The sequence below is a fragment of the Lepidochelys kempii genome, chromosome 3 (genome assembly GCF_965140285.1).
Source record: "Lepidochelys kempii isolate rLepKem1 chromosome 3, rLepKem1.hap1, whole genome shotgun sequence".
Classification (NCBI taxonomy): Eukaryota; Metazoa; Chordata; order Testudines; family Cheloniidae; genus Lepidochelys; species Lepidochelys kempii.
The window spans coordinates 107375135-107387698 of NC_136382.1; the positions used below are offsets into that span (position 1 = coordinate 107375135).

Sequence of the window (12564 nt, forward strand, 5' to 3'; positions counted from 1 at the left end):
GTTCTATTGATGCTACACAACACCACTCTTCACCACAGGGATCATGTTGTGAACAAAGACATGTAGCACTGAAAGTATATTCCACAAGTAGTTCATTTTTCTTGCCATGTCCCTGTGAATAGTATTGTCTGGTTTAAAAAAAGACACTGTGAATCACTATTTTATCAGAAATATCACAGAATGGCCTCTGAAACACTAAAACGGCATGACAAGGAGAGTTCACTAAGTGAAATGATATGTAGCTCAAACCAGAGGACAATCTTAATATTGTTTTATACTTCCATTGCTTCAAATATATTTGCATCTTATGTCCAACTTTCACTATACATATTCATATTTTTATATGTAGCCCAAAACTGTGTTTACATATGATCAGACTGCACTTGCTGAAATACGTTTTCTACCATTATAGAGAGTCAGTAGCCTCTCTATAATTAAGGCTGAGACTCGTTTTCCTTTATAAGCCTGATTTTTGACCCACTTTCCCTCTCCTTTTAAAAATATAACAAAAATTCTCTTTGCTTCAGATTTTGCATGTGTGACCTGTGCCCAGCAGATAATATTTTTGTCCAAATCGTAGATGACTCAGTCAAGCTGTTTTTGAGACACTGGACTTAGAAAGAATTAGGTCTTAATCATGACTTGGAATTTCTTCTGCTGCTTTTTTGCTACATCTCATAAAAACGGCTTGCCCTAGAAACTTGTATTTGAAAGTTCTTGAGAAGATGGTATTTATTTTGAAATTGAAGAAGAATCTTTGGGCAGTAACTCACTGGCAAATTAAGAATGACAGAATGGCCATCATATTTCAGTGGACTTGTAAAGGTTAACAAATGACAGTTGGAGACCTGAGCCTTCAGTAATGATATTATGAATAAAAAATGTTGCAATCATGGTCCCGCTGAAGTTAATGGTAAAACTCCTGTTGATGTTGGTGAGGCTAGGATTTCACGCTAAGGTTCTAGCCTTTTTTTCCAGATAGGGAGAGCCTTAAGAGTGTAAACTGACCACAAGGGAGTTTGGCACAATGCTTTGTGGGGAAAAATTAAGATAAACCACACCCTGCTCCACTAATCCAAACCACCTTTACTGGGTTGTGCTGGACTAGAGCACAGCTGGTAGAGCAGAGTAAATAGCATAAGCATTTGTCAGCAAAACCTTTGGTTAATTTTGTTAATTTATTCACTTTAGCAATGTCATAAGAACAGAAGAACGGCCATACTGGGTCAGAACAGTGGTCCATCTAGCCCGGTATCCTGTTTTCCCACAGTGGCCAGTACCAGATGCTTCAAGGGAATGACTAGAACAGGGCAATTGGTGAGTGATCCATCTCTTGCTGTCCAGTCCTAGCTTCTGGGGGTCAGAGGCACAAGGACACCTGGAGCATGGGGTTGCATCCCTGATCATCATGGCTAATGTATGTCAGAGTTATATCTCGAGAGGCAGCAGAGCATGAATGCTTTTGTGCTTCTCTTCTGATAGATTCTTCAAAGCTTCTCCTCTGCAGGGGCAGTTGGTGGTATGAGCCCATATTTTCAAGCTGTGATTGACTGTAGTGGAGAGTAAATTATAGCAGGACCGGTCCTGCTTTAACTTATGCTGCAGCCATGAGATCTCTTTAAGTATGTGCTTAACCCCCATCAAAGTCAGTATAAATCACCCAGGTTGTTAAATTAGGGCATTACTTGAAAAGAGCACAGCTCAATTTTGTGATGAAGCATCACACATAACATCAGAGACACTTGTGCATAAAACCAATTATAAAGCCAATGTTCTGTGAGGCAAATTTTCAATACTCTGCAAACTGTACAAATGCAGTGGTGTTTCCAAATGGAAGATATCAACCGGCTATGGCTGTGGAGTCCTTAGAGCACTTAGAAAAAATTCTTAGCCCAAAAATAACACATCTTGCAAAGTATGAAAGAAACAAAGAAGGCTGGCGTGGGAACAGGGGTTTGGTGCGTTTGACAGTTCATTCCCATATTCTGTAGATATTTGGGGTTTTGGTTTTTTTAAGTTTAACATTGACTCTGAATATTCTGGTTTTTTACTCCTCCTCCCTCTTTTAAATAACTGAACTCATATTACTTTTACTCTTAGAATCATAGAATCTCAGGGTTGGAAGGGACCTCACAAGGTCATCTAGTCCAACCCCCTGCTCAAAGCAGGACCAATCCCCAACTAAATCATCCTAGCCAGGGCTTTGTCAAGCCTGACCTTAAAAACTTAAAAACCTCTAAGGAAGGAGATTCCACCACCTCCCTAGGTAATGCATTCCAGCGTTTCACCTCCCTCCTAGTGAAAAAGCTTTTCCTAATATCCAACCTAAACCTCCCCCACTGCAACTTGAGACCATTACTCCTTGTTCTGTCATCTGCTACCACTGAGAACAGTCTAGATCCATCCTCTTTGGAACCCCCTCTCCAGGTAGTTGAAAGCAGCTATCAAATCCCCCCTCATTCTTCTCTTCCGCAAACTAAACAATCCCAGTTCCCTCAGCTTCTCCTCATAAGTCATGTGTTCCAGTCCCCTAATCATTTTTGTTGTCCTCCGCTGGACGCTTTCCAATTTTTTCACATCCTTCTTGTAGTGTGGGGCCCAAAACTGGGCACAGTACTCCAGATGAGGCCTCACCAATGTCGAATAGAGGGGGACGATCACATCCCTCGATCTGTTGGCAATGCCCCTACTTATACAGCCCAAAATGCCATTGGCCTTCTTGGCAACAACGGCACACTGTTAACTAGTATCCAGCTTCTCGTCCACTGTAACCCCTAGATCCTTTTCTGCAGAACTGCTGCCTAGCCATTCGGTCCCTAGTCTGTAGCGGTTTATGGGATTCTTCCGTCCTAAGTGCAGGACTCTGCACTTGTCCTTGTTGAACCTCATCAGATTTCTTTTGGCCCAGTCCTCTAATTTGTCTAGGTCCCTCTGTATCCTATCCCTACCCTCCAGTGTATCTACCTCTCCTCCCAGTTTAGTGTCATCTGCAAACTTGCTGAGGGTGCAATCCATGCCATCCTTCAGATCATTAATGAAGATATTGAACAAAACTGGCCCGAGGACCAACCCTTGGGGCACTCCGCTTGATACCGGCTGCCAACTAGACATGAAGCCATAAATCACTACCCATTGAGCCCGACAATCTAGCCAGCTTTCTATCCACCTTGTAGTCCATTCATCCAGCCCATACTTCTTTAATTTGCTGGCAGGAATACTGTGGGAGACCATGTCAAAAGCTTTGCTAAAGTCAAGGAATAACGAGTCCACTGCTTTCCCCTCATCCACAGAGCCAGTGATCTTGTCATAGAAGGCAATTAGATTAGTCAGGCATGACTTGCCCTTGGTGAATCCATGCTGACTGTTCCTGATCACTTTCCTCTTCTCTAAGTGCTTCAGAATTGATTCCTTGAGGACCTGCTCCATGATTTTTCCAGGGTCTGAGGTAAGGCTGACTGGCCTGTAGTTCCCTGGATCCTCCTTCTTCCTTTCCCTATATTAGCCTTTTTCCAGTCATCTGGGACCTCCCCTGATCGCCATGAGTTTTCAAAGATAATGGCCAATGGCTCTGCAATCACATCCACCAACTCCTTTAGCACTCTCGGATGCAGCGGATGCAGCCCCATGGACTTGTGCTCCTCCAGCTTTTCTAAATAGTCCCGAACCACTTCTTTCTCCACAGAGGGCTGGTCACTTTCTCCCCATGCTGTGCTGCCTAGTACAGTAGTCTGGGAGCTGACTTTGTTCGTGAAGACAGAGGCAAAAAAAGCATTGAGTATATTAGCTTTTTCCACATCCTCTGTCACTAGATTGCCTCCCTCATTCAGTAAGGGGCCCGCACTTTCCCTGACTTTCTTCTTGTTGCTAACATACCTGAAGAAATCCTTCTTGTTACTCTTAACATCTCTTGCTAGCTGCAACTCCAAGTGTGATTTGGCCTTCCTGATTTCACTCCTGCATGCCAGAGCAATATTTTTATATTCCTCCCTGGTCATTTGTCCAATCTTCCACTTCTTGTAAGCTTCTTTTTTGTGTTTAAGATCAGCAAGTATTTCACTGTTAAGCCAAGGTGGTCACCTGCTATATTTACTATTCTTTCTACACATCAGGATGGTTTGTCCCTGTAACCTCAATAAGGTTCTTTAAAATACAGCCAGCTCTCCTGGACTCCTTCCCCACTCATGTTATTCTCCCAGGAGATCTTGCCCATCAGTTCCCTGGGGGAGTCAAAGTCTGCTTTTCTGAAGTCCAGGGTCCGTATTCTGCTGCTCTCCTTTCTTCCCTGTGTCAGGATCCTGAACTCGACCATCTCATGGTCACTCCCTCCCAGGTTCTCATCCACTTTTGCTTCCCCTACTAATTCTTCCCAGTTTGTGAGCAGCAGGTCAAGAAGAGCTCTGCCCCTAGTTGGTTCCTCCAGCACTTGCACCAGGAAATTGTCCCCTACACTTTCCAAAAACTTCCTGGATTGTCTGTGCACCGCTATATTGCTCTCCCAGCAGATATCAGGGTGATTGAAGTCTCCCATGAGAACCAGGGCCTGCAGTCTAGTAACTTCCGTTAGTTGCCAGAAGAAAGCCTCGTCCACCTCATCCCCCTGGTCCGGTGGTCTATAGCAGACTCCCACCACGACATCACCCTTGTTGCTCACACTTCTAAACTTAATCCAGAGACTCTCAGGTTTTTCTGCAGTGTCATACCGGAGCTCTGAGCAGTCATACTGCTCTCTTACATACAATGCAACTCCCATACCTTTTCTGCCCTGCCTGTCCTTCCTGAACAGTTTATATCCATCCATGACAGTACTCCAGTCATGTGAGTTATCCCACCAGTCTCTGTGATTCCAATCACATCATAATTCCTTGATTGTACTAGGTCTTCCAGTTCTCCCTGCTTGTTTCCCAGGCTTCTTGCATTTGTGTATAGGCACTTGAGATAACTCGCTGATTGTCCCTCTTTCTCAGTATGAGGCAGGAGCCTTCCCCTCTCGCGCTCTCCTGCTCGTGCTTCCTCCCGGTATCGCACTTCCCCACTTACCTCAGGGCTTTGGTCTCCTTCCCCCGGTGAACCTAGTTTAAAACCCTCCTCACTAGGTCAGCCAGCCTGCTTGTGCAGATGCTCTTCCCTCTCTTCGTTAGGTGGAGCCCATCTCTGCCTAGCACTCCTCCTTCTTGGAAAACCATCCCATGGTCAAAGAATCCAAAGCTTTCTCTCCGACACCACCTGCGTAGCTCTTAAACTACTCATAATTACAACTTAATTAGTTTTTAAAAGCTCTGTATATTATTATTGAGAAAATGATGCCTAAATTGTCTCCACTCCTTTTAAAAGATCCTTAACACCAGAGTATAATTTCCTATTTAAAAATTATATATACATACACAAACACACACATAAATATCAGTCTCAAAAGAAAGGAAATGGAAAGTTAGGAATGTCAGTCATTCTTAGCTGTGGAGTGTCCATAGTAACACCCACTTCTGAAAGCAGGGATTCCACTAATCTCCAGTGTGTGTTGGTTTGATAGTGCAAAGCCATGCTCAGTTTCTCAGTTTTCTTTTAATCTGTTTTAGGAAGCAAACAGTGCAGGAACCAATACACTGAGAAAATCATTGCCTGAGGAAGTCAGGCTGTCAAATGCGATAGGCTGTTAACTTTTATTGTTTTCTGGTTTTTAGAGAGCTGTTTAAAGTACAAACTTGACCTGCTCTCTGTTTCATCAAAACCCAAGACTTTTGGTTGGTGATGTAATTGGAATTCTTAACAGTGTTTTTCACAAAGATTGGTTTTCCTAAGCACAGTGGATATTAGTAGGCAGGTTTCCAGTGTATGAAATCGCTGATTCCTACAATTTTAAGGGTCACAAATCACAGGCCACCTTGCTGTTTGCGCACTTTTGTGTTACGATAAGCCAGTTTTCACAGAACTGCTGTTTCAGTTACACAAACAAAACTAGATGGATCTCTACCCATCTCGGTCACACCTCTTCTGATTCCTTATCCTTAATATTCTAGAGATGGATCTAAAGCCAACTCCCAGAAATGAACACCCCTGAACTTTGGAGAAGATTCTTTTCCAAACCTTGGTACTTCAGCATATCTCTAAATGTGCATGAGAAAAACGATTTAACAAAAGTTGCATTGAAGTGTTTGCAGCAGGCAGAGTTAAGAGAGAATGAAGACTAGTGTTCCCTGAAATTTTCTCTCTAAAGTGCTGTCCAGTAGCAAGTGCTGCCTATTTTACTACTGCCCTCCATGTTCATCGTACATGATCACGGGTGTCACCAGGCAAATTCCTTGCACAGTGTGGCAAATTTAGTCCACAACATTTTTATGGCTGATTTTTCTTGGTTCTTCATCAGGTCTCTTATCATCCTGCTCCTAAATCAATCAATGTACCTACCTAATTCTTCTTATTTTGTTGGTGCCCACACTGGGCCAAATGTAGCCAATAGAATTACACAGAGGATGAACTAGATCCTGATCCCACAATTAGTTCAGCATGGGAAGATCACTGCGTTCACATGGACCCAGTTTACTTATGTTGAAAATCAGCCCACACTGACTTAAATGGGGCTCTGTATGGGAGAGAGTGCAGAGGTGCTGCCTGCAGGGAGCTCACTGCAGGATCAGGCACTTGGATGGTAGCTATAGGGCCCACTTCTCTCCTGTCTGGGAGCTTGTGTAGTAATTTACACATGTGAAGTGTGGGTATAAAACCCTACCAAATCAGAGTGGTAGTGTTGTCCATCCACTTTGCACTGGTGCTAATAATACATGGAGCAGGGCAAAGGAGAATCAGGCCCCTAGTGGTTTTACAAGCACTCTGAAAAGATGTAAATAATTACACGAGGTGCAAGTAGGGAACAAGCCTGCCACCTATATATTTGTGTCAAAGATACTTTCCTTAGCTTTTCCTATGTTACAAGTGATATTGGCCCCAGGCCTGATATCAGTTCTACCCAGTTACATCCAGAATAGAAAATCAGTGGAGCTACTCTGATGTATATGAGATAAGATTCTGACCTAAACTATGTGCTCAGAATCTTCTTGTGAAAGTTGCTTGTGTGATGAGGGGGCAGGCAAATCTTGAGAAATGAAGAGGAGAGAATACATGGAATTAGAAACAACTGTTCTGGTCCTTGGTAAATAAGCTTATACCTATAGTATAAAAAAATAATGTTTAGTCTTCTTTAAACAGGACTAGGAATAGTAGGAAATATGCAAATTTAATAAGGAGAAAATCCTTTTTCAGCTGCAGTAGATGTTAATTCTTTATCATGGCTGTAGCCTCACAGCTGGTTGGCAAAATCCATGTCTTCAATTCGGCTGCACTTTACCAAAAGGTTTGGTACATATTTCATTTAAACTGCCAATGTTCTGCCTCATCAACTCTCCATCTCTTTTCAGTTCTCCTCTGAAAATATATCTTTTGGTCCTTGCCCTTTAGTTTTTCTTCTTCTTCGGCTATGATTTATTATTTAACCCTGAAAAGTGTTTTGAGACACAGTTTGTATAAAAGACTTTATACAGAATAAAGTCGGAGCATATTGCATTGCACATCTTGTTTATTGCTTCAGGTATAGATTATTTTTTCTCACATAAGTCAACAAATACTATACTAACCATCTCAGCATACTTCCTAAATAACATGTCCAGCTTCTCTTCTGGTGTACTCAGTTTGCTCAAGCTTTGCATCAGCAGTGTGGCTTCCTTCCCTTAAAAAAAAGAAACAGAGGATTGAGACAGCAGTTAGTATATGGTATGCTGTTAGGAAATAGGCTGTTTGATGTGTTAATCTAAAAGAATCAGTTTGAAATGAAACCTCTTGGTATGAGAGGAATAATTTTCACCTTGTTTGTTTTTGTTTTTTTTAAAGAAAGACATGAACAGAGCCTGCTGATCACAAACATTTCTAGAACTTGATCCCATTCTAGAACTTGGTCCTGAACAGTTTTCTCGCTATAGGTGTAGATTTTTCAAAAGCACACTTAGGTGCATAAATTCCATTGAAAGTCGATGGGAGTTAATTGCCTTTGAAAATCTGCTGGGATCCTAGTTTTCTATAATACAAAAACCAAAATTCTCCAATAAGAAACTATAAAAATCTGCATTTTTCTAGAATTAAAATGAAAAGCTGAACTTTAGTTTTCCTAGCAACAATATATATAGGTATCAGTTAAACACAATGTTTTATTGATGTATTTACAACGTTTAAGAGTTTGAAGCCTACCAGTGCCATCAATCATTATAATAAAATAAAATTAATAGAATGATCCAGTCAGTGTTTCTTTACTGTTGTCGATTGCCCTGCTGTTTCAGCCTCTTGTTTTCATTTCTTTTCATTGATTGCTTAGCGCTTTCCATGTGTCCTACAATTATCTGCCTTTTAACATAATATACAGCCGTGCTGCATAAAGTTCAGAAGAGCCCATTACCATCCACATGAAATTTGTCCTTGCCAAACTCAGTGACATGATTTAGGGTGATTTTTAATGTTTTTGGCATCCTTTCTTACCCACGTCTGGAAGCTGAAGTGAAATTTGAGATGCACTAAAGCACGAACCCCCTATACGCAACGGAGTAACCTTTATTCCCGGAAGCAGTTTATTGGAGTACGTTTAGCTGTGTAAATTTAAAGCACATTCAAAAATCAACCACCAGGTGGGGAGGTTGCACGCATTGAATAAATGACATTGGTATTTTCAATAAAATTTAGTTAATAGTTAATATATTTTTTATTTTTTCACAAACTTTAAAACCTAAAGATCCTCCTGTAAAAACCCAAATTCTGCATTTTTCTGCATTTTTTTCCATGGCAAACGAATTTCTAGGATCCCTGCTCATGAACAATTTTTATTCAATACTTTTTAGTAAAGTGATTGGGTTATATGCACAGTACTACCCTAGAGATTTCTGGGCCAGAGTCTTTGTATGGTGCAAAAGGGCTGGATTCTGGCTGTAACATATAAGAATTCCCTCAGCAGGTGGATACTCTTAGCTGGTGCTGTGTCATCCTCTTTGCCTAGTATAGGGGGCATGCTGGTGCTGGGAAAGCTCATGCTGGGGGTCTGCTGAAGTGCGGGAGGGACAGGGTAGGATTGTATGCCATTATGCTGATCATCTGTGACCACATGCCATTAGCATAGATGGAAGCAGCCCCCAGGCTACTCTATCGAGGACCAGTGCAGACTTGCCCATGCATTCAGGTAGCCACATCTGGCTCCCTGACCCCATGTGGAATCTCGGATGCAAGAGAGAATCTAGCCCTATATCTTTAATGCACTGTACATACATTGCCAGACTTAAACCCACACCCACCTTTGAGGTGGACAACTAAATACTTTATACCCACCTTTGTAACACCAATATTCTGGTACTGTTTGGGGACAATTTTGACCATTGGTATAAATTAGAGCAGCATTAGTGCTGCTCTAATTTACATCCAGCCTGCAAAAGGTCCCTTCGGGGCTGTGTGCAGTTGAGCATAGTTGGAGCATAGTATGCTGTGGTCATGGCCCCTTCTGTTCCCACAGTACTCTTCCTATTCCAAAGGCTGCGAGGGGAGCTAATTTACCAGCTTTACACCAGCTGGACATCTTTTTAACTCCGGGTGTACTCCCTGTAGGAAAAGTCCACTGTTTTGGCCCTCATACACCACGATAGCAGCCATGACCCTTTGCGTGCAAATTAGGTGCAAGTGGACAACTCTGATCTGATCTTTACACTCACTTTGCACAGGTATTCTCAATCTCATGTGCCTGCAGTCAGAACCGGCAATCGCATTCTTTATTGGTTGTGTTGATGGTTTTGTTATGGACTGACATTGGATTTGAATTCCTGGGAAGCTCAGAGACTTGAGGACAAGCTATGTCTCTATGAGCTGAGGGTGGATGGGTATGTCTATGATATGCTGGCTAAATTGTTATGTGATTATACTGCTCTCTAGTGGCTGGCCCACAGAAATCTGAAAGCCATGATAGTAGGAAGAACTAGCAGAGACTTTTGTTTAGCTCAAATAATAGAACCCTGTGTCTTGGAACTGAGGATCCTGATTTCTATGCCCAGGGAGTTGTCTGCATATATGTAATACATGGATTTGTTACATATTTTTGCATCAATTCCAAAAGCTTATTGGGTAAAACATCACACAGAAATCTGCATGCCTTGCAGTTTGACTTTGCAACTGGTTCTGCAATTTTTCTCATGACCAATCCTCATAGTGTTGCAACAAACACTTTGTCATTATTATTGATAAGCTATTTCAAAGAAGTTGGGGAGGAGAGATTTGTTGAAGTATAAGCTAATGATCAGATTTTCCTTTTCTGAAGGTACACCTAATAGGAGAGGGAGATTTTTGGTAGCCCAGAGCGCAGTAACATGCCTGGACCACTGCCTGCAGCTGGAATATCAATTATTATGCTCATTGCTGAAAACAGCTAGAAAGGCTGTTTCTGAGACCTTAGCACAACTAACTGACCAGAAGGGCAGAGGGAAGTGAGTGACCACGAGAAGTAAAGATGGCCCTGTGCCATCCTGACTTGAGCTTTTTGCTGAAGCAAGACGGAAAGTCTGGCAATAGTTAACTATGGTTATGTGAAATACAGCTGGTTAACTGTTGGAAAATTCCCTGCCTGACAAGCTGGAGAACTCCACACTTCTGCTCAACAGGTTTTTTGATGAACAAGCCATGGTAATACTAACAAACTGGGTATAAAAAAAGGAAACAATCTGAGCTCAGTGGACACTTGTTCACTTGGGATACTTTGGACATTTCTCGGACACCTCTCAAGTTCCCCTGCAGATGGAAGGTGGGCCACTGGAAGTCTACAGATATCCACTGAAGACCTTCAACCCTCAATCTGGGGTTAATTTGGGGTGCTCTGCTAACCTGTGTAAGTGCTGGAGACTAAATAAAGTAGAAGCTTTGAGTGAAAGCACTTTTGTTTGCCTGCTTGCATCAACAATCTATCGGCCAGACGTTCTGTGTCCTCACTGATTTATTGCCTGCCACTGCCTCGCAAAGAGTAAAGTTACCGAGAACTTTGGATTCAGCAAAACCCTGGGTAACACCTCTCACCCCAGCATATTCTCCAACCCACAACTTCCAAACTGCATTGACTAGGAGAAAAAAGTGCTAGTTGGGTGGCACAATATTGTATAATATTCTCCTGAGTGTCTGTGCCATTAAAAGGCTCAACATCTGATGCAGCCTAAACTTATTTCTTGGATAATTATGTAAAACATATGTAACTAGATAAAGTTTGCAACAACAGTCACACTTCTCCACACGTAACCAGAAAATTCTTACTATCAATGACCAATAGAGATTTAATGTGGGACTCAACATAGATCAGAGTGTTTCTTTTTTCTGTTTTAAGCAATGACTCATAGAAGGGCTGCATTTCAGTTACATAAATACTTACCTAGCCCTTTCAGGATTTTCTTTTCCAGTTTTTGCTCCTTATTTATGCTGGATTCCTTTGCTCCTGAGGCATCCCCGGTAGCTATCTGCTCTTTCTCGCTCTCGTCATTTGCATCGTCATAGTCTCCATCCTCGTTATTGAATGATTCTCCCTTCTCAGGCCTGTCAGTTCCTTTAGCAGCTCTCTCTTTCTCCACTAGACTAGCAGCAGACCCATAGGTTTTAATAATGTCCTCCAGCTGTCGGCTCAGCTCTTCAGATATGTCACAAACTGTTGTTTCAGGCTGAACACTTGTTTCATTCTCCGGGGGCTGGGGTTTGGGAGAGGATTTCTCACAGTCTTGTTTCTCAAGGCCATTCTGATTAGGTGATGTTGAAGTGCCATTTGCAGGAGCGAGTGCTTGGTGTTCAGGTTTGAGATCAGTGGACTGGTTATTCTCCATACTTGGTGTAGTACCTAGTAGCACACAAATGTAAGTTTAACATTAACAAATTAATGTAGCCATCTAATAGTACACAAATATCACACAACACACTAGTGGTTTTGTCTAGGTTACAGGGGAATGTGTTTTTCTGTTACTTGATAAATATGTCATGTAAAAAACTTTAGTATCTGAGGCAATTTATCCCCAGTGAAAAAAGCAAATTTTGTACATTAAAAATGGAAAATGCCCACATAAAACTAACATTAAAAAAAAATCCTTATCCCCATTGCCAGTGATACCACAGACGATTAAACCAGATATTATCTAATTTACTGTGCTTTCTGAGTGTACTGTATGCCACTTGTTTTACTACTTGCATTTTTTTCCCAGCTGACTGCGGCAGCTTCACTTTACACCAGAGGTTCCCAAACTGTGGGGTGCCCCTCTGAGGGTGGGGCAAGGAGGAACATTCGGGATGGTGCAGCGGGGCCCAGGCCATCCCGCAAGGGGGGGCAGGGAGGGAGCGCCACCCATCCCTGCTCCCAGCTCTGTTCTGGCCCCGCCCCTGGCCTTGGCCCCCGACCACAGCCCAGCTGTGGCTCCATACCCAGCTCCGCTTCCGGCCCTGGCCCCACCCCCAGCCTTGGGCCCTGGCCATGGCTCCATTCCTGGCTCCGGGGTGGGGTGGGGGACACGCACAGGATTAAGGGGGTGG

The 12564-nt window shown here is 42.6% G+C and overlaps 1 protein-coding gene across 1 annotated transcript in view; it reads right to left on the reverse strand.

Moving 5' to 3' along the window:
• Window positions 1–11867, reverse strand: part of TXLNB (taxilin beta) — a 53809-nt gene extending 41942 nt beyond the window's left edge. Inside the window, exons 1-2 of the mRNA XM_073335218.1 lie at window positions 11426–11867; window positions 7626–7717 (exon numbers count right to left, since the gene is read on the reverse strand). Coding sequence (XP_073191319.1) covers window positions 7626–7717; window positions 11426–11867 — 534 coding nt within the window. The remainder of the gene's footprint in view (window positions 1–7625; window positions 7718–11425) is intronic.
• Window positions 11868–12564: the final 697 nt, after the last annotated feature.